The sequence below is a fragment of the Dipodomys merriami genome, unplaced genomic scaffold, assembly GCF_024711535.1.
Source record: "Dipodomys merriami isolate MVZ:Mamm:240054 unplaced genomic scaffold, mDipMer1.0.p SCAF_6, whole genome shotgun sequence".
In the NCBI taxonomy this organism is placed as follows: domain Eukaryota; kingdom Metazoa; phylum Chordata; class Mammalia; order Rodentia; family Heteromyidae; genus Dipodomys; species Dipodomys merriami.
Window position 1 is genome coordinate 13,523,672 of NW_027206179.1, and position 20,870 is coordinate 13,544,541.

The 20,870-nt window shown below is 49.7% G+C and overlaps 1 protein-coding gene across 2 annotated transcripts in view; it reads right to left on the reverse strand.

The window, feature by feature from the left end:
• Nucleotides 1-20,870, reverse strand: part of Col4a2 (collagen type IV alpha 2 chain) — a 143,805-nt gene that overhangs the window by 44,947 nt on the left and 77,988 nt on the right. For both annotated transcript variants that reach the window (XM_070002624.1, XM_070002625.1), the window contains exons 5-8: nucleotides 2,864-2,998; nucleotides 2,730-2,774; nucleotides 353-469; nucleotides 137-208 (exon numbers count right to left, since the gene is read on the reverse strand). In XM_070002624.1, coding sequence (XP_069858725.1) covers nucleotides 137-208; nucleotides 353-469; nucleotides 2,730-2,774; nucleotides 2,864-2,998 — 369 coding nt within the window. The remainder of the gene's footprint in view (nucleotides 1-136; nucleotides 209-352; nucleotides 470-2,729; nucleotides 2,775-2,863; nucleotides 2,999-20,870) is intronic.

A 20,870-nucleotide genomic window follows, 5' to 3' on the forward strand; every position in this document is an offset into this window, starting at 1 on the left:
TTCCAATGGCTGGGATTACAGGATCTCCACTCCCAGTGTGGATTCATCTGCAAACTCCGAGTTCACTTCCCAGTCAATGTGGTGGAGGAGTGACACAGCGTCACCCAGCTCTGTCTCCCTCCCACAGCCAACGCACCCTGTACTTGCCCCGGTCCTCTTCAGACAAGGCGTACGGTTCACCTTTCTGCCCTTTGGGTCCTTGGGGCCCCTAGATCAGTAAATGCATCGTGGTGAAAAGAGACAGGTGTCCATTAGCATTCAGCACAGCTGTGGTCATTTGGAGGATCAAGTGTTGGGGTTTGCAGGCCCCCGGTGCCTGTAACACCCCCATCCCCTTCACGCTCATACTCACGGGGGACCCGGGGAAGCCCCCAGAGCCGGAGGGTCCCTGTGGACCTGCGTCGCCCCTGGTCCCGTTGCAGCCATCGTAGCCGGGCCTTCCCCTGGGCCCGCCTTGCCCTGGATGCCCCTGAGAAAGGGAGAGAGCGTAAGGCTTCTGGCCTGCACACAGGCTTCTAGCTCACACATAACTGTGAGCACATCCCCACGGGCTAAACCCCCATGGGCTTCACCAGGGAAAGGCGTCCTGGGCATCCCCTGCCCCTCTGCAGGGCACCTCTCTTTCTGTAGACGCAGGGAAGGCTAGGTCTTCACAGTCTACAAGAGCCTTTGCAAACAGCCTGCTGCTTCTTGAGAACAACAGGACAACTTTCCCATCATGCATCTGAATTTCAGCTTGCCAATGCCCTTAGAAATAAAGTCACCAGAACCCCTCCGAGGCGGCCCTTCGGACTGGACATCAGGAAACCGCTTCCTACGTGCCCTGCTCAGGATGGCCCAGGTTTGCTTTTGTTTAAAGTGTACCATCAAGTTCTTTATCATGCCCGTGTTGGTCTCCCTTTCTAGAACTGAACTGTGTCATTTGAAATCACATGTCATCCAGATCTTAGCTTGGGACTGTGTTTCAAAGACACATTTAAATTACATCAATCTCTTACTGCGTAACATCTAATTATACATGTTTCAGTTCATTACAACTCTAGGTAAGTCTTTACTACACATTTACAACTTCTGAATGGCTAAAATGATGCAGTTCACTCAAAATCAAAATTCAAAGGTGACATTTAACTTAATTTGTACTGTCGTGGTTCTGTGGTTAGAGAGACTGTCTTCAAGCAGCACAATTCTACAGGCACAGTGTTACCTGCTCACCTCTCTCACTGAGACAACCTTCTCACTAACTTGTAAGCTATTTGCTTCAGGGATTTAATGAGCATATAGTAGAAAAAAAGGACTGATTAGTTTCCCTTTCTTTGGTCTTATACCACTCAATTTCTTTCCTGTTTTGATAAATATTATTTTCTATGGTCAGAGGCACATAGGCATGTGCCTTTGTGTTCCTCTCCTAAGAGTACCATCAATCTTAACTTGAACTTGCAAAGGCTCAAAACAAAATCTTGGGATTCCAAGACAATCTAAAGAGTTTAAAAAAAAAGTGGCTTAAAAGTGGGTGATGTCTTAGGCTATTGGTGGGAAAATACTCTCACTGTTTATCCCGGGGAGTACACGGATTCTTCTCCTGCCTCTTTCTCAATCTCCTGACGTATGTGACTGGCAGTTCCTTCGTCTCTCTGGTGGACCCAGAGACCACTTGAGCTCGCCACGGAGGGGACACTGACTACCTAGATCTCTTTTGTTCTGCTTCCTTCTACTCTCACAAAGTTTCCTTGAGTGGGGGGCTGATGGCCTGAAGGGAAAGCATGCATTCTGTGACAGTGGCTGGCTGGTTCCCATCCTCCTCTTCCCTGGTTGCAGCCCTGCTGATGTGGCTGGGGAGTGTTCCTTCCTTGTGTGTGTATCTGCACATACGTGCATGCACTTGTTCGCATGTGTGCACATGAATGGTTGTGCATGCCCATACATGTGCACAGACAAGTTTAGGCATGTGTATCTACGTGTGCATGCATGTGTGTGCAAGGCTAGGTGCATCGTGTGTGGCTGCAGGGAGGATGCTCATACAGGTTAAGTGCACATCTGTGTCTCTGTGTGAGGCTCTCACAGCAGATGTCTTGGAATCTCAGCAGCAGACGGAGGGAAGCGCTTCAGGATGTGTGATAAACACATGCATCCCGGAGGTCAGAGCTGGCCAGGAAGCCAGTCCTGGGAAATCTGCTCATGGCTGCTTGTGGAGAAGGCTGTGAGTCAGGCTCTTTTGTTTATTTATTTTTATGCCACAAGAAGTAAAGTAAACTAGGTTATAAAAACACATTTTATTGCGTTTGAGATTTTTCTCATGGACAAATGGTGGCTTTGGCTGTGCTCATTTGATGTGTGGTCACTAGAGGGAATCCACGGCGATGCACGCATGCTTTGTTCTGTCCATGTTCTTGTCTGACCGCTTTTATGTTTAAGTTGCTCAGTGGTTCCAAGGGAATCTCAAGGCTGGCTCTGTATGGAGCACATGCATCTTGGTCACGCTCTGGTTTCTTATTACAAAACACAGTGCAGTTTTAACCAAGTCACCCTACTTCTGAAGCCATGCCCATAAAGATGTTTACAAAGGAAACAATGTACCCAAGGTTTGACTACATTGGGGGGGCATATTCAAAGAGAGCCCTACATTTTATGTTATAAACAAAGGCGTTCTCATCTAGGACATTTCTTTACATCATAAATGCATAAACCCAGAATGCACGCAGTATCTCAGTGCTCCAAACATAAACACTTACGGGAATTCCATCGGCCCCTGGGAACCCGGACACGCCTCTGGCCCCCTGTGGAGAAGAAGAACCAATCAAGCCATGCCTGGACACCCAGCCCCTCCCTCCCGAGACAGAGGGCTGTCACAAGCCAGAACACCTACCACGTCTCCTTTCGGTCCAGTCGTCCCAGGAGCTCCACGCTCACCCTTGTCACCTTTGCGACCTTGAAGTCCAGGGAATCCTTGGAGTCCTGGTGGTCCGCTGAACCCCTGGGGGCCCACGGGTCCTGGCTGGCCCTGTGGGAACAGCATACACTCAGTTTCACAATGAGAAGCAACACATACTGAGGTGTACACGGATACCATCATGTGGAAACAACACTTTTCATTTTCCACGAGCTGTAATGTCCAGAGAACACTATGTAAACACCATCTTCTCTTCTGGCTGTGAGAGAAGGCTTTCAGACTAAAGAAAGGAGGCACCGAGTTGAAGGGAGAAATATTACATATAAGAAAATAGGACCTAAATGATCTCTTTCTCTTCCTCTTCTCCCTTGTTGTTGTTCTTCTTCTTCCTCCTTTTCCTTCTTGTGCCAGAACTAGGGCTTGAACTCAAGGCCTGTGCTCTCACTTGGCTTTTTCATTCAAGGCTGGTGCTCTACTGTTTGAGCCACAGATCCAATTCTGGATTTTTGGTGGTTCATTGGAGGTAAGAGTTTCTGTGATTTGTCTGCCCTGGCAGGCTTCCAACTCAATCCTCAGACCTCAGCCTCCTGAGTAGCTAGGGTGTGAGCCACTGGTGCCATGCTTACTTGGCTTCTTTTTTTTAAGTCTTTTTGTTAAAATAGTTCCAAGTGTTTATATAACCTTATCTCTATTTTTCTCAATATAATGTGCATAGTAGGTGAACAAAATGTGGAATATCCATGCAATGGAAGATTAACGTTATTCAGCTGTATAATGGAAATCCTGACATTGTCTAGGACATGGATGAAACTGGAAGATGTGAGCTTATGAAGTAAGCTTGTTACTAAGGAGCCCAATACTTTAATCCAATCATGACATCCCACCAAGTCCACAGAGACAGGAAGTGGATGATGGAGGCCCGGGGAAACAGGGGAATGCTTATGGCATTCAGAGATTCAGTTTGGGAAGATAGAAGATTCTGGAAGGATGATGGTGACAGCTGCACCCAGGCCCACCACAATGTATTCTTGGCCCCCGAATAGTATAGCTGAAAACAGCCCAAAGAGTTAATTACAAACAAATTAACTTACCACATGGGAGATTGATTAAAAGATTAAAAAGTGACAGGGGGGTGTCTATCCTTTCTACTTAGGTTACAGCTACATCCCAGTGTTTCCCACAGAGTAACTGAAGACCCTGAGTCTTGTTACCTGAATAGGCTTACTGTGGCCTAGTCATGCAGAACCTGTGTCTTTTGAATCAATTTCCTTTCATATTTCCATCCCAACCATGCCTGGGATGGAGGGAGGAGGGAAGGGATAGAGGTTGGGGATGGAGGGAGAAGGGAGGGGATTGGGGGAAGATGTGGTGTAGATGCCCCTAAGCCCTGGCATGTGGTGTGAGGCCTCACTCCCCACCTGCGTAGCCATCCTTAGCGGCCAGGTGTGGGCATGCGGGAACTCGGGTAGCTCCATGGCCCACCCCTGAGCTCAGGCTGGCACACCACCAGGGCCTTCTGGGGAGCTCTCTGGGACTCTGTGTAGGGTGGTGCCTGAGTATTAGGCCTGTGGCCTCCCCCTTCTCCCCCAGCCAGCCTCCCAGGTCCCAGGGAGCCAGCGGGGCACAGCAGGAGGCGCGGGCACCTCAGGTCTTCCGTGTGAGCCTGAGGCAGTTCCCATGCGCTCCTCCCTGGAGGACCATTGTGGTGGGTGATGGAGAGCGGACTGTGGTCACGGAATCCCCTCCCAGCTCATTTGTGTCTAAAGCTCAGCAGTTTTATGAGCCTTCCGCTTGTAAACTGGAGGAACCAAACATGTTTTGATTCTGACTTTTATGGACCTTTCCCAGTTGCGCTCATCTCCGTTTTGTTTGTGGCTGCGCTGATGCATCTGCTTCCTGAGATTCTGCATCGTGCCCCAGGCCTCCGACGCCACTCCGCGGAGGCTGCTGCCTGCCGGGATGCCAGGAAACTTCCAGGGGGGACACAGTGTTCCTCTCTGGGAAGAGGCTGGCTGGGCCCCACCAGCCTCACAGCGGGAAGCGAGGAAAGGGGTCATCTCTGCCACCCACAGGAGCACGTGGAAATGCCAGGTTCTTCCCTCGCAGGCCCTCGATCCCTCCGTGGGAAGGTGACTAAGCATGGGTATCCGTTCCCCTTCCACGCCCTGAGGCCTGCCCGCCACCTCCTTCTCTGGGCCCAGAAGTTTGACTTATTCTTTCCCTTTCTCAGGCTGTTCCCACCTTTGTATTTCTTTATTAAGTGAAATCTGCGGAGTGTAAAACTCATCTCAAAGCATCACTCAGTGGCTTTTAGTACATTCCCGGTATCCACCCTTGTCAACTTCTAAAACATTCTCACGGCCTCAAAAAAGTTGTGAGGCCAACTAAGCAGCCTTTCCCCGTCCTTCCCAACCCTGCCTCTGCTTCCCTCCCTCTGGAACCCCTACTCTAGATGTAAGTAAAATCATGACCTGTGACCTTTTGTGGCTGGCTTTGTTCACTTAACATAAAGGTCTTGAGATCATCCAAGTTGTAGCAGGTATCGCTGCTTTTTTATGGCCAAATAATATTCCACTGTATGAACATACCACTGCTTGTCAATTCATCCATTAGGGGACATGGGAGGGGTTTCTGTCTTCTAGCTATTAACAGTCATGCTACATACAAATATCCGTGTGGGTGCCTGCTTTCAGTTCTCTCAGGTATGTGTCTGGGATTGGAGGCTTTAAGCCCTATGGAACTTTATCAGTGGCTGCATCGTTTTACAAGTCCACAAGCAAGGACGTTGAAAAGGCTCGGATTTCTCTATGCCCTCACCAGCACTTGTGATTTTCCACTTGGGGTGGGGAGAACATCCCTATCCTTGCTGCTGTCAAGACGGCCTCACTTCTCAACAGTTCTTCCCGAGCCTCTGACGGAAGGGAGCATTCCACAGAATCCGGTCTGCTTCCTCTGTGAGGAAGGGCTGGGGGCCTGGGGAGGATGAGGACCGACGCTGGGGCAGGCGAGTCTGGGCTTTCCCCAGGATATCCTGCCCTCAGGCAGCCGGTGTGTGTGTGATGGACAGCTGGGAGGGGCGGGTGGGGCAGGATGCTGCCGTGTGCCACGCTGCAGTATCACCAACGTCATCCTCTGCTGAAAAGTCCCACGTGGAAAACTCACCCCCACCTTGTCTTTTCCCTCTGCAGTAAGTGTTGTTATAAAACAGAAATCAGCCGGGCGCTGGTGGCTCACACCTGTCATCCTACCTACTCAGGAGGTGGAGATCTGAGGATCGAGGTTTAAAGCCAGCCTGGGCAGGAAAGTCTATGAGACTCTTATTTCCAATAAACTACCAAAAAAAAAAAAAAAAAGCTAGAAGTGGTAGCATGCTAGCCTTGAACAAAAGAAGCTCTGGGGTAGTGCTCAGGCCCTGAGTTGAAACACCAAGACACACACACACACACACACACACACACACAATTATCACACACACACACACACACACACACACACAATTATCCTGGTCTACTTTGGGGGGTCTTTGAATAAACCTCACAGCTCCTACATTCCCAATGTCCCTACTGACATTCCTGCAGCGTCCCTGAGCTGAGTGCCCGGCAGTTTCTTCCCGCAGCCGACCTTGGCTTACCAGCCGGGGGCACCCATTCCCAGAATCGTGGCTGCACGGGGTGGCCAGGGATTCCAGCGGAGAGGAGCCAGCCATAACGGGGCCTTGCAGAGGGGTGGCTTGCCACCTGGGGCCACGGGCCTAATGGGGACTAAGCTACAGTACACTGGAAATGCACAGGCCTCTACTCAGGAGGCAGAGATCAGGATTGCAGTTTGAGGCCATCAAGGACCAATCTAGAAGACTCTATGGCAACAAAACAGATGAGCATGCCTGTCATTCCAGTTATGTGGAAGGAATAGGTAGGAGCACTGTGGGTTGAGCCAGCCATGGGCAAAAATAGGTGAGAGACCAAATCTAAAAATGACAAACGCAAAGAGGGCTGGGTTATGGCTCAAGTGGAGGAGCACTGGCCTGGCAAGCGTGGGCTCCTGGGCGGAGGCCCCAGAACTAGCAAACAAAAGCTCCTCTAACTCCCACCCCCAGGCTCCCGAGTCTGCATTTCATGTGCTCCCCAGGAAGTTCTGTGGACACTCAGGTTTGAAAAGCACAGTGCCGAACCCCACCGCTTCCGCTCCTGCCGTCCGGTTCTTAGGGGAGAGATGCTTATCTGTTCATTAACCAGAAAAATCTCTTCAGGATAAAGTTAGGACTCAGAGAAAAGTCTGGCTTCCTCACGGAGTCAGGCAGAGAACAATGGGGTTCATGTCAGTCCCACAGTCCTCCAGATTACACTTCTGGCATTGTGCTCTGGTGATACCCACAGCACACCCAGCCTGGGCTCAATGTGCGGGCACACGGCCTTTCCCTGTCTCAACTCCTGCCGCAGCATGGCTGGTGCTGGTGGTCTGGGCTGGCCTGGGCCTGGGGGTGGGGGGCAGGGCTCCCAGCCGTGGCCCACTCTCCTTGCTAGGTGTCTTCCTAGCTTGCGTCCCAGGAGCCCTGGTCCTCAGTCCCTCCCCCCCCCCCCCCCGCCCCATTGGTCTTGGCTCACTTCTTGGGACCTCAGGACCTTGGGAACCCCACCCATCTCCAGTTCCAGTGGTGCCCTCTGAACCTTCCCATCCTGGCCCATGGAAGGAGGGAGGGAGGGAGGGAGGGAGGGAGGGAGGAAGGGCCATGAGCCTGTGACCCTTCCTTCTCATAGCCCCATACAGGAGAACATGGAAAACATCTCAGTGTCAGAGAGGGGCCCAATCCTTTCATCTAAAATTCAGAAATGGGCCGGCTCTCAGGGCGAGCAGTTGGCACCTGAGAACCATGTTCGGCCCACCCTGGCACGATGAACAAAGCAAGGCCCTGTGCAAGTGAGCGGCGACCAGAGGTGCTGGAAAGGCGTGTGTACATCTCGTCGCCAGGAGGTGATGGGTGGCCGGGTCTGGGGTTGAACTTGCCACCTCAGCCTGTGTCTTACTTGAGGTATCACAGGGCTTAGTTCCCCTGTGCCTCCCCCCATCCCCCTGCGCAGCTGGGTATTGGGAAGGACCCCAACTCCACCAGGCTCAGCCATACTGGGTCGTAGATTCCTGACAGAATGCAGACAACAATGACAGTCACACAACTTTGGTGGGGGTGGGGGGGGTGGAGAGATGGGAAGGATGGGAAGGGGAAACAAAGGAGGAGGCAACAATGCTTGATAAGAAGTGTACTCATTATCTTGCTCATGTAATTGTAACTCCTCTGTACAGTATTTTCACAATAAAAAAAATCATTTAAAAAAAACAACAACAATGGGCCACTCTGCCCTCCCACCACACATTTATTTGAAATGAACTGCCGACCCAAGGAGAACCAAATCCATAAAACTCCTAGAAGAAAACACGGGAAATATCCTTCTGTGGCTTGGGCTTGCAGACATTTTCTTAGATGAGTCACAAAGATGACAAGACACAAAAAGAAGAAAATTGTGGACAAGAGAGGGACATTTGATTTCCCCAAAGATACTATTAAAAGTAAAAGGGCAGACTGTGAACTAGAATACTCATAAAGCATCAATTTGATACAATGGCTTCAACCTAGAATATAGGAAGGACTCTGGAAAGCTCAGCTGAAGAATCCAAAAACATCTGGACACAAGCCGCGCAGAGGGAAGCTAGCTCAGGGAGATGTGAGCAGGGAACACAATACCATAAACCCACCGAGAGGTGTAACTTCAGCCTGCCAGGATGGCGGGATGGTTACGAAGGGAGCTGGCAAATGGCACATTCCAAGACGACACAGGCCTGCTCCTAGGAAGACAGCTGCTTATCAAGTTCAGCATTTCCTTTTCACGGAGCCTACCATTCCACTCAGGTGTGGCCAAGCCATGTCTACACAACAAAACTGCAGAAGAACGCTTACATGTAGTTACAAAAAGGGGGGAGGACACAGAAGTGGAGGGACAAGGTGAACAAATGCAGCTAGTGGTACTCAATGGACACTATGTTGAAAATGAACTCTACAACTTGTGGGTGGGCATGGGAGGGAAAAACTGGGAGAGAGTCAGGGAAGGGGGTACACTGTCCAAAAGGAAATGTATTCTGTACCTAACTTATGTAACTGTAATTCCTCCGTACGTCACCCTTGTAACAACAACAAAAAAATTAAAGTGGTGAGATGATTCTCATAATTCAAGATGGTTGTCATTTCTTGTAAATTAAAAGAAATGTAAACATAAAAATGTAGCTATAAGCCTGATACATCCAAGTGCTTGTCCGCTGATAAATATGTAAATAAGCTGTGAGCTATGTATCCAATGGAGTACAAGACAGTAGTGAAAAGGAACAAAGTATCCTATATATACTCAAAGCAGGTGGAACTGTGAATGCATTTTCTCAATAAGGGAAGGAAGCCAGACACCCAAAGCTGCATGTGGTCAGATCCTATTTATATAACATTCTAGAAAAGGCAAACTGAAGGGCAGAGGAGAGAGAGCAGCGGCTGCCAGGAGCTGGAGGAGCTGGAGGCTTTGGCCAGACTTCTACTGGAAGGGGTGGGAGAAGACACAGGGAGCTATTTTTTTATCCAGGTTTTGGTGGTTGTTACCTGGCTGTTTACAACTGCTGATAGATAGCCACTGGATGTTAGCTGAATTACACCTCAATAAATGTGACATTAAAAATCAGCCAGGAAAAGAGGTGAAGGTTAATAGCAAAGAGACCGAGGACAGGCTCTGGGCTTCATCACCGCCAAGACCCGTTCATGTCACTCACCCTGACAAGGGAGCAGTCAGGAAAGAAAGAATGATGACATTACAGTGGCATGCATGAAGAAAGCAGTGCCAATGTATGGTAGAGGAGCTGGGCACCGGTGGCTAGCACCTTGTAATCCTAGTTCCTCCGGAGGCCGAGATCTCAGGATCGAAGTTTGAAGACAGATGAGGCAGGAAAGTCCATGAGACTCTGAACTCCAACGAAGCACCAAGAAACAGGAAGTGGAGCTGTGGCTCATGTGACAGAGTGCTAGCCTTGAGAGAAAAAGCTAAGGGACAGTACTCAGACCCTGAGTTCAAGCCCCAGGTCTAGTTCTCCCCGTCCCTCCCCAACCCTCCCCCACCCCTAAAAAAAAAATTCCTGCCAGGGAAATAAAATAATGTGAGGAAATCAAGAACTAGTGTCTGGAGGGGTCCTGGTCCATCTGCCCCCCGTGTGATGGAGGCAGATGTGGTGGCTGGGAGGGAGTGGTGCTGGATCTGGTCAGATGAGGAGAGAAGATACCCAGTATGCACTGGGCTCCTCTATGCCCCAACTCCATAAAAAGCCAAAGCAGAAGAGGCCACCCACTTTTTCCTGACGTAGTTCAGTCATGGAGAGATGCCTATTCTAAAGCAGTGAAAAATGGGCGTCTCCTCCTTTCCCCTAGTCCTGGAGTCTGAAACTCCCAGCTTTTCATCCCAAAACAGGCAGCGCCTGGGCAAGGGCCCCCGTAGCTGTCAGCCAGTTCCGGCGTGCTTTGTATGGTCTGGGTGGCGGGTGGCTGGCATCTGCTGGCAAGCTGTTTTCTGGGAAAGCCTGTCATGACCTCTCACTGCAGCAGTACACACGCGTCACTCGCCCGCATGTGAACCGCTGTCCAATGGGATGTGTGGATTTCCTAAGCTTCTTTGGCCTCTGAATAGATGTACAACTGGTTGTGGGTGGGCTGTGGAGGTCAGACGGCAGCCCAGGGCGGTGGGCAGCACACATCAGGCTCTGCCAGTCAGGCCTCGCATGGGCACAAAACGCTCTTTCTGGTTTATTGTCTGGTACCTGTGACACAGCGTCACCTGTTCTGCACGAATTGTGCAGGTTGGCCCTGGCTGGTGCTTCCTCCATGACAGAAGGGCCGTCAGATGAGGGCATTAACCACTATGACGGACAGTGATGCCAGGTGACTCTCGGGTGGTCATAACCCCAAATGCAGGCTGTCCATTTGCATGTGCCAAATGCACGTGTCACTGTGCCCCTAACATCCTGAAGTCCTGTCCACACCCCAGAGCCCGCCGAGACCCAGGGCAGCACAGTGACTTTAGCTCCTGAGGTGTCTGCCCAGGGCTGCCCCTTTGGATCAGATGGCAGAGCAAGAGGTGGCGCCAGGCAGGGGGTCTTCCAAAGGCGGGACTTCCTGCCAAGCCAATAAGGAAGCTGCCAGGCTCTGGAGGTGACTTTCTAAGACAAGGCAGGACCATGAACCATGTCTCTTTTGCGTGGGGACCCACCAGCAGCGGTAGGGATCCACCAGCAGCGGTAGAGAAGATGGGTACTCGTGTGTGTGTGTGTGTGTGTGTGTGTGTGTGTGTGCGCGCGCACACGCATGCGCCCAGACTGCAGCTTGAACTCCTGGCCCTGTGTTCTTGCTCCACATCTGTTTTGCTCAGCTGGAAGTCTACCACTTGCACCACTCTACCTGTGGCCTTTCAGCCACCCACCACTGAGGTGCCTGCCCCTCCACTCTGCCTTTTCCAGCCAGCCACACAAGCGAGCCATGTAGTGTTTGCTCCTGAGTCTGGCAGAGACGTCAGCGAGGCCTGTCACGGTGGAACAGCACTTCACCCTTCCATTTGCCCTAGATTGTTTCTGGATTGTTTTTGTGAATGGGTGTGATCACTATTCACCTTCGGGTATCTTTGTGGACTGGTGCTTTTGTCAACCACCAGGAACTGGATGGTTGGGCCAGACGCAATGGTTGACGCCTATTCAACCACAAAACAACAGCATCACTGGCTTCCAAAGGAGCAGTGCTATCTTGCCTCCTGGAAGCAATGGAGGAGACGCCTCATGGCTCCAAATCCTGCTTGGAACGCGGCCCCACCACCTCATTCCCTCAGTCCTGCTGCCCAGGTGTTATAAAGCACGGGTCTCTTTTTACACAGGCGTCTGCACGTCCAGAGGCCCCGCTCCAGCTCAGGGCTGGCCTTTGGGTTCAGAGCATCTCTGGTGGCGGGGACAGCCTCTCCTGAGACCCTGCCAACCTGCACGCCATGTGGCTGCACTGAATTTTCTGAAAATTCTAAAGAGAAATTGCTCCAGGCCCAGCCCAGGGTGAGAATTTAATTTCATTTTGGGTAAAGGAAATTGCTTCTAGTGCACTGGGAAACAAAACCCCACCCCAGGGCTTGGGGTGGGGCCAACCCTAACAGATATAAACATTACTACCTTCTCCCCTCCTTCCCTAACATACACTTCATCCCACCTCCTTCCCTAACATACACACCATCCCACCTCCCTCAGCAGAATGCCACCATTTCTACTTGGGACAAAGCTGTTACTTCTCAAAATCCTACCTTGCTCTTTGCCATGAATACCTTGCTACTTCCCAAAGGCTCTGAAAACATGGGGGAAGGGACCTCAGGACCATGGACACCCCAACAACAAGGTCAGGGGCTTTGGGCCTTGGTTCCCCTCCTCACTTTGAATCTAATCTGAATTTTCAACAAGATCTGCACTGGAGATAATGAACCTTGTGCTTGGCAAACCAAGCACAGGCTTGAGAAAAATTACCCAAGTGGGGCAGACTAGGCCTTGGCACCTTGGGGTGGGGGAGGAAACTCAGATTTGAAAGCTTTTCTGCTTAGGAGAGGGGGAGGCTCAGATGGTAGAGCGCCTGTCTGCAGGCACAAGGTCCTGCGTTCAAACTACACACCTCCCCACCCCCCACAAAGGCCTCCACCACTTCCTTCTTCTTTTTTTTTTTTTTTTTAACCACCCTTGCTCTTGTTGGGTTTGTAATTGGCCTTCTGGTGACTGGGTGAGTTTCTTTAGAACCTCAGTGTCTTTGCACAGCTGGGCCTGACTGCCTGACTCCTCTCAGAAGCTCTAGAGGGTGGGACCCAAGCACCACGGACCCCTTAGAGACAAAGAGATTCCCACTGTGTTCCACGGCAGCATACTGGGTCATACGGTTACTGCACTGCCCTGGATCAGATTATGGTCACTGCATTTCCTACCTGCATTTTTCACACAGTACCATGAGGCCTTGGGAAGCAGGGGCCACAGCCTGTGGTGTTTCTCTGTCCAGCTTCTGATATATTATAGAACTTGACATACAGAACTTGGGTGCAGCACTTGGGGTTTGCACATACTAGGTGAGCACTTTTCTGTGGAACAGTGCCCCCAGCCCTGGACCCTTTTCCTGGCCATTTCAACAACCATACTTTCTGAAGCACAGCCTTGAAGGGTTGCACTGTGGAGGCCAACCACTCTCCTGCCTGTCCCCCACCCCCATCTTCCGCTCTACAAGCCACCTCTCTGCGTCACAAGACAGCTGTCCCTCCCCCCAAGTCTTACTCTCCTCTAAGAGTCAGGGCTGGGGAATTTCTGATAGTTGGCTCTACCTACCAGGGGATCTAGCGTTATCTGTCCACACTATCAGACAGAATGCTCCCCAGGCCCATAAAATGAAGTCATTAAGACAGGGGGCCACCCAGGTTTGTGGAAAGGCGGCCCGTCCTATCAGCAAGCCCGGAATCTGATCAGATATGTGAGATACCATGGCTGAGGTCCAGGCAGGGGGATGGGAGGGAGGGGGTGAGGTAAGGGCCCTGGAATGCTGCCCCCCTTCCTCCTCCTCCTTCAATAGACATGGTCCTGCTAATGTTTGAACCAGGCTCTTCTGAGGATGACCTTGGTGACAGCCAGACACGCTTAAGCAATGGAGTGAAACAGCTGTGACTCGGGGGCTAAAGGTGATGGGGAGAGCGGGTGCGTTTGCCAACAGGGCTGTGCAAAAAGCTACAAGAGAAAGATGTGAGTTCTGGCTGAGGGTTTTGAAGTCAAACTTTAACTTTCTACCCTTGACAAGCTGGGTGTGAGAAGAGCTGGGAGGAGGGGAACGTGTGCAGTTCCAGTGGTGGACACCGGGTGGCGGTGTCCCACGCCTTCCCCGCTGGTAGAACCACTGTCCCTGGCATAGCAGTGTGAGCTTGAGCTTGGGTGGCTTCTGGGTTACTACGACTGGTCTTGGTGGGTCCCAAGACGAGTCCCTCATTTGTCACGGGAGCGAACCTCCCATCCCACCAGGGAGAAAATTCCTCCCATGGGGAAAATTCTTATGAAAACGGTCTAAAGAGCCTATGAGATTCCAACTTTCTTCATGCCAGACATTAACTCACCCTATTTATAGCCCTCCCTTTGGCTCACTTAAAGAAGGGGTTCTAAGTACGCCATGGTGTTCTGCCCGGCAGAGCCCATCACGGAGACCCACGGCGTGGTCTGTGGCGAGAACTCTGCAGGGGTCAGATGTGAAATATCAAGGTTAAATAGCATGCAGTATGGCCCAGACCACAGCTCAGCCTTCTTCACTGCATCTTGTAGAGAATTAACATCTGGGAGCTGGAGGAAAGACACCGTCCCTGGAGGAACCCAGGCCTTGAGAACGGTGCCACAGTGCCTCACCGGTGGGCACCACCAGATGGCGCTCTCACCACCCATGAGGGAGGTGGCTTGCCTCTGGGCAAGTGCCCCCCACCCCCGGGGGTGCCCTGCACACCCCCCACCAGAGTCTGCATTCAGGGTGATTCTTTGGCCAACACTGGACACACTGGATACACATTTGACCACAACAAAGCACGAGGGTGGGATCTCTGCTCAATCTGGGCAAAGATAAGGGATGGTCATCCGTACAGACTGGAAACCGGGGGCCCAGGCGGGAGGAGACCGAAGGCCACCCACGTCCACTCTGCAGAAGTGACTCAGCTGGGACAGCCTCAGACATCCATTTGTTCTTTTTAGGGGCATTTTTTTTTTTAAAGAAGAAAAACGAGCAGCAGGTTTCTTCTACAAAGCAGCAGGTGCCTGCTCTGGAGAGGCCCATGGGGGGAGGGGAATCTGTGTCAGCCTTGGTGACCAAGTGTGGACACATGCACCCCAGCAACTAGGGAGGACAGCCTGGCACGCAGATGCTCTCTCTGGAGTCTGGATGCGCACTGTGTGTTGTGTCTTGAAGACCAGAGGCTGAGCCGCTTCTGGGCACTATCCATACAGAGTCCTATTTGTGGCTGGTGTGTGTTGGCTAAGCATTCTACTGAGGTTCCAGCCTCACTGGCCATAGAAGGAGCCAGGACTAAGGCCCAGGGGACATGATCTATCTGTCTGTCTGTCTATCTATCTATCTATCTATCTATCTATCTATCTATCTATCTATCTATCTATCTATCTATCTATCTATCTATCTGTCCGTCAGTCCATCTATCTATTCACCTACCTACCTATCTACATCAATCTCCATCTACCATCCACCTATGCCCTTATTTATGAGCCGTAGATCTATGAGTTATGTAGCTATCCATCATCCATCTAGCATCTAGGTATCTATCGAAATACACACAATAATGCACACATATTCCATATTTCTTAAGTTTATATAAAAAGGTGAAAAACCACAAGTGAAAACTGTACCTACAGGAGCTCTATTGAAAGCTGACTTTTAGTAATGTTGAAGGAAGGCAGCTTTGGCTTATTTATACATTAAATCAATGAGGAAGCCCCAATATTTGCATCTAGATTTATCCTTAGCTACAATGACCATGGAAGCTTGTCCTGAGTTAGCCTCTCCTTGGATGATGCCCCAGGGTGGGCCTGGGCTTGGAGAAGTTGTGTGAGAAGGAGATGTATGTGTGTGTGCACACACGCATGCATGCACTCTCTCACACGTGCACACACACATTCCCCTGATTTGTACTACTGTCAGTGTGCTGACATGTTCCCGGTCACCCTGTAACTTCCGTTAGACCAGATGGAGCAAAATTCCTGCAGTCCGGTCCCTGCCTTGTGAGGGCCTTCGCCTGAGACTCGGAGGAGTCACGTGATACTGTGTCTTCCTACCAGGGGCGGTGCACAGCGTAGAGGGCTGGCAGCCACTCTGGGACTGATGCTGGCTGTGTGGACAACTTACCACCTGCCTTTCACATGGGAATTAGGGCCAGTGTGGGATGGAAGTTTACAGCTGCTCACGTTGGCAGTGATTTCTTTGGAGCACATATTCCTCTGTCACGTACAGCAGAGGAACTTCCCTGGCAGCCGTGGCTGTGAAGTTCTGGGCAGCGCTGTGGGCGGCAGGGGTGTGGCCAAGGCGCTGCCCGTCTGGATGACTCCTCCCCTCCAGTGGCTCACCACACATGCTCTCCCACCACAGAGGGAATGCACATGTCTGCCACCATCAGCTCACCCTCCCAAGCCCATCTCACACAAAACCTGCCGGGTCCTGGCAGCCTGAAATCCACGGCTACTGACAGGCAGGGTGGGTGAATATAGGAGGCACTCTCTCTCCTTAGAAGACCTGAGAGGCCAAAGCCTAGGGGAGAATAAGGTGATTTCAAGTGGCCTAGAAAGTGTGTGGCTGGGGCCGGCAAGGTCCCGTGCAGTCTAGCTGTCTCTCCTGGTAGCCAGGTTGCAGGACCCAGGTCACTTAAACCCACCATGGGTGCTCTCCTCTCAGCCCGGTCCACTGCAGCCTCTGCAGCTCTGGGAGGACACTGGGTGGGCACAATGCTGCTTTACCAGTGGATGAGAAAGCTGGGAGGAGCTGGGTACTGGTGGCTCACGCCTGTAATCCTAGCTACTGGGGAGGTCAAGGGAGGATTGAGGGAGGACTGAGATCTGAGGCCAGTTGGGCAGCAATGTTCTTGACCAGCTATAGCCAGGGCACTGTCTTTGTGGTTCCTCTCCTGCCTGTCTGTCTGCTTGCTCTGTATCATTACAGGGGTCCCTTCCTTGATTCCTTAAAGGCTGGCACCCCTCACCTCTGTTCTTGCTGCATAATCCTTAAATCTTGACTTCAGATCTGAACAGATCAACAGATGCAGAAAATTTACCTTAAAAGGGCAAGCAGCATTCACAAGAGACATCTAAATGCACCACTGTTATTTGTGACCTTGTGCTCTTTGCTTTGGATAGACACTGCTTTGATGTGAGTGTTTACCTCCGGGATTCTCTTGCTGGAGTCTAATCCTCTGTGCCAGCACTAGCCAGACGTACGGCAAACCCCAGGAATGCGGTTAGTGCCCTGATGAGAGACGTCCGGGCAGCATGTCTGCCCACCCCTTCCCTTCCCAGACAGCAAGCAAGGCCGTCTGGAAGCACCGAACCCTCCCAGGAAGCTGGGCCTGCCGCGCCCGTGACCTCCGTCCACGCGGCTGGCACAGACTGAGACTGACTAATCACAGAAGATCCTTTCCCCAGACGTTTAAGAACAAGACTCCTTTAAAACACCCGTGGCAACAAGCCTGATACGAGGCCCATACTGCCTGCTGTGCATAGAGGAGCCAGGCTTGTCTGCAGACAGCAGAGTGACAGGTGGAGATTTTCTAAAACGAAGGAGAGCTTTGAAGAAGCTTTTAAAAATTGAGTTGTGTTTTAGTTCCCATGAGAAGACAGACAGAGAGAAAACAACCATTGTGTCTTCAACTACAACATGGTAGGCTGTACAGTTCCTGTCCCTGCCTCTGCTTTACAACACACCTGTGCAATAAACAACAGGGAATGGATCTGCATGCAACAAAGGGTAAAACTGAACAACTGTTTGGAGGGACCCGTGAGTTTACAGAACTCAACAGCGCTGAAGCCAACTCCACGGGAAGGGAAAAAACTGGGACATGTGTGGGTGTGTTGCTCTCAAGGCCTTCGGAAGATTCCGGAAGTCCAGCAGATGTTTTTGGTTAGGAGGCGTTGGAAGCCCCAGGAGCTATGGTTTCTTCTTCTTATGTTCTCCTTTTAAAGCATAAGTTTATTTATGCAACATTCCCCCCCGCCCGGCCCCTTCAATAGTTCTCTGCTAATCTTACAAAATGGAATTCTGGCTGAGTGGCAAGGTTCCAAACTATCATGTGGGAGCTCAGAGCCTAAGGCCAGGAGGCTGGAGATGCCCACAGGCATGGGGCCTTCCCAGCACCATCCAGCATGCTTCCTTTTCTGCGTTACTCTCCCTCCTCTCAGTTCATGAAACTGAATTACAGCTTTTCCTCCATCAGCTATAAATAGTATCATTCACACTTTAGTAGTGACCATAGTTCTCCTCCTTTGGAAAATGATCATTTTCATGGTTTTGTGTGTGTATGCATACACATGCATGTGAAATACAAGCATTAACAAATGGGGATCTGAGCCAAGGAACCAAGAGTTACACTTGATACACATCTAGTTCTGATTGTGATCCCATTTTTGAATATCCCCAGAAAGATACTTCTTCTCATTGTAGCTTGTTAATTGACATTAGAGTTATGAAGACACACTGAGCCCCTAAAGACAAAGATTGTTTTTAGGCCAAAGTGTCAAAAGTAGCAAGGTGGGCTGATGTTTAGAGAACCTCTAGGATCTCATCTAAATTTCTCATATGCTAAAGAACATTTCCATTTATATAACATATGAGAATTGGTCTCCAAAAGGTACTTAAAATGATGAGATCTTTAAAAAAAATGTGTGTGTACTAGTACTGGGGCTTGAACTCAGGACCTTAGAGTGTTGCTTGGCTTTTTCCACTCAAGGCTGGTGCTCTACCACTTGAGCCATATCTCTACTTCCATTTTTGCTGATTAACAGGAAATTAGAGTCTCACAGATTTTTCTTCCCCAGCTGGTTTTGAACTGGGCTCCTCAGATCTCAGCCTCCTGAGAAGCTAGGATTACAGGAGTGAGCCATCAGTACCAAGACCATGATTGGGTCATGAGCAGAGGATGAGGGAGTTATTGTTGGGCAGTGGCTACTGGTAGCATGGACACCCTGAGTCAGCCCTTGCTAAAGCCCTGAACTCCAGCTGGATGTATGTTTTAGAGAATGAATCTGATTGCTACATAGGGCTTCTGGACATATTATGAATATGGAACAAATTCAAGAACATTGGATTCTCTGGGCCCTGGGGAGATTACTCAAGCCATCAAGAATTTTAATGGAGCATTGTACAGAAGGAACTTCTGCAATTATCAGGCCACAGAAACCATGACAAGAGTGAGCCTGGCTTGACCAGCCTTCTCCAGGCCTGGAGACAGAATGTTTTTTCTCCAAGAGGAACAGGTGGTCTGCCCTTTTCCCGCCAGGAAGACTATTGAGTCCAAATATTATCAGATTAAAATAAACCAGGCCAGTTGTATGGGAATTTATGTTTCAACATGTCCATGGGCTCATCTCCTAAAACTGAAGTGATTTTTGAAAAGCTCCAATATTTTCACATTATTTCTCAAAAGTGGATTGCATCACCCAAGAGAGGAACAATTTCACAGGACAGGATCAGTTCCACTTAGAGGTGGAGGGGAACAGGTAAAGGGGTTCAGACTGATGAACCAGTGGCCTGGGGCTGGAGGCCAGCTCAGCATGAGGGGGCACCTAGAAACCCCCTTATGGTAAACTAGAACTTTCCTATACTCCCCACTGACCAAGAAGTCAGGATTGGCGGGAGAGCTCACTTCTGCCCCAGTGTGGATGTCTGTCTGGGTGTGTGAGCTGACATGTGTCTTATCTATCACGTAGGTTTTTTAACTTCATAGCCTTTGGGTTTCAGGGAAGAACTCCATTTTATCTCCACGCTGCCATTGTCCTCCTTGGGGCCTGTGGGCAGTGGCTTAGCGTTGGTCTTTGCTTCTACCAGGTGGGTGTTTCTGTGGGGGCCTTCTGGGAGTTAAATGTTAGCCCAGGGACAATTCAGTATTCAGCCAGTGCAGAATAATTGCTTTCCCTGTCTTTCTCTTTGTGTCACTCTCATTCTTTCTACCTATCTCTTGAACATTCTTCAACAATCACTATCAGATTCCTGGGCATACGGTAACTTAACAATATATACATGCTTTTAATTTTGCTACCAATGAGAATGTGTCTTCCAGCAAAAAACTCGCAGGGATTTGTGGCTAATCTCTTGATAAAATGGCCCAAGTGATACAAAAAAGGCAACTACAACTAAGGAAGAAAAGAGTTTTCTGGAATTTTGATCTTCCTTCCTCACAATATCTTCAAGAGATCATTCTGTATTAATTTGGCTGATGGAGACCAGATTCTCAACTTTGACCTTTAACTTTCTATAGAAAGTTGACTACACTTTTTGTTAATGTATTTCTAAAGTGAATGGTGAGTCTAAACTTACATCTCTAACATTTCACTTTAAGTTTATTGTTGCTATTTCAATAGGCAGTGTAATTTTCCTTGTAATAAATGCAATAAAAAAATTGGACTTTAAGAACATTTTATACTCCATTTCTCCCCCTCAAAACAATGTGTTGAAACAGTAAGAGAAACCAATGAGAAAGGAAGAGACAGGGAAAGGGAAGCAGCATGAAAAAAAAAAGTGATTTTGATTCAGATTTTTGTGCTTTTCTAAAAATAACATGAAAGCCTTGAAATCCTTAATGGCCTGGTGAGCAGATCTTTCACTTCAGTCTGTGTTTCTCCGTTTTCTGACGTAGGAAGAAACTGCTTTCAAGCAACTATTAGAATTGGAGAGTTGAAGTCTAACTTTGGAGTTTTCTTTTTTTTTAATTGGATTCAAAGTAGGAAAAAATAAATTGGCAATGATAAAAACATGGCGGAAGAGCCTCATAGCTTCTCCCTACAGCTTCCAAAAAAACAGGGCGAGTTCTTCCTCCTGGAGTTCTTGCTCTTGTTGCCCATTCCAGCCCACTCCCCTCCAGAATGCCCACAAAGGCCTATTCATCCCCAGGGAGCTGAGATAATTATTGCAGACTGCTCTCGGCCACAGTTCACATGATCCCTTCTGCTACATTACTCTCAAGAGGCAATCTGCTTCAGAGCCAATACTTCTGACCTCCACTTTTGATTTACTCCAAAAATGCCTGCCTTGCCAAGATTGTGAAATATGCCACCTACAATGTTCTTAAAAAGTGAAAAAAGTTCAACAGTTGGAAAATATGCATCTATCACTAAGTAGACATGAGAAATGTATTTTTATGGTGTTCTCCTAAAGATGATGATTATTTTT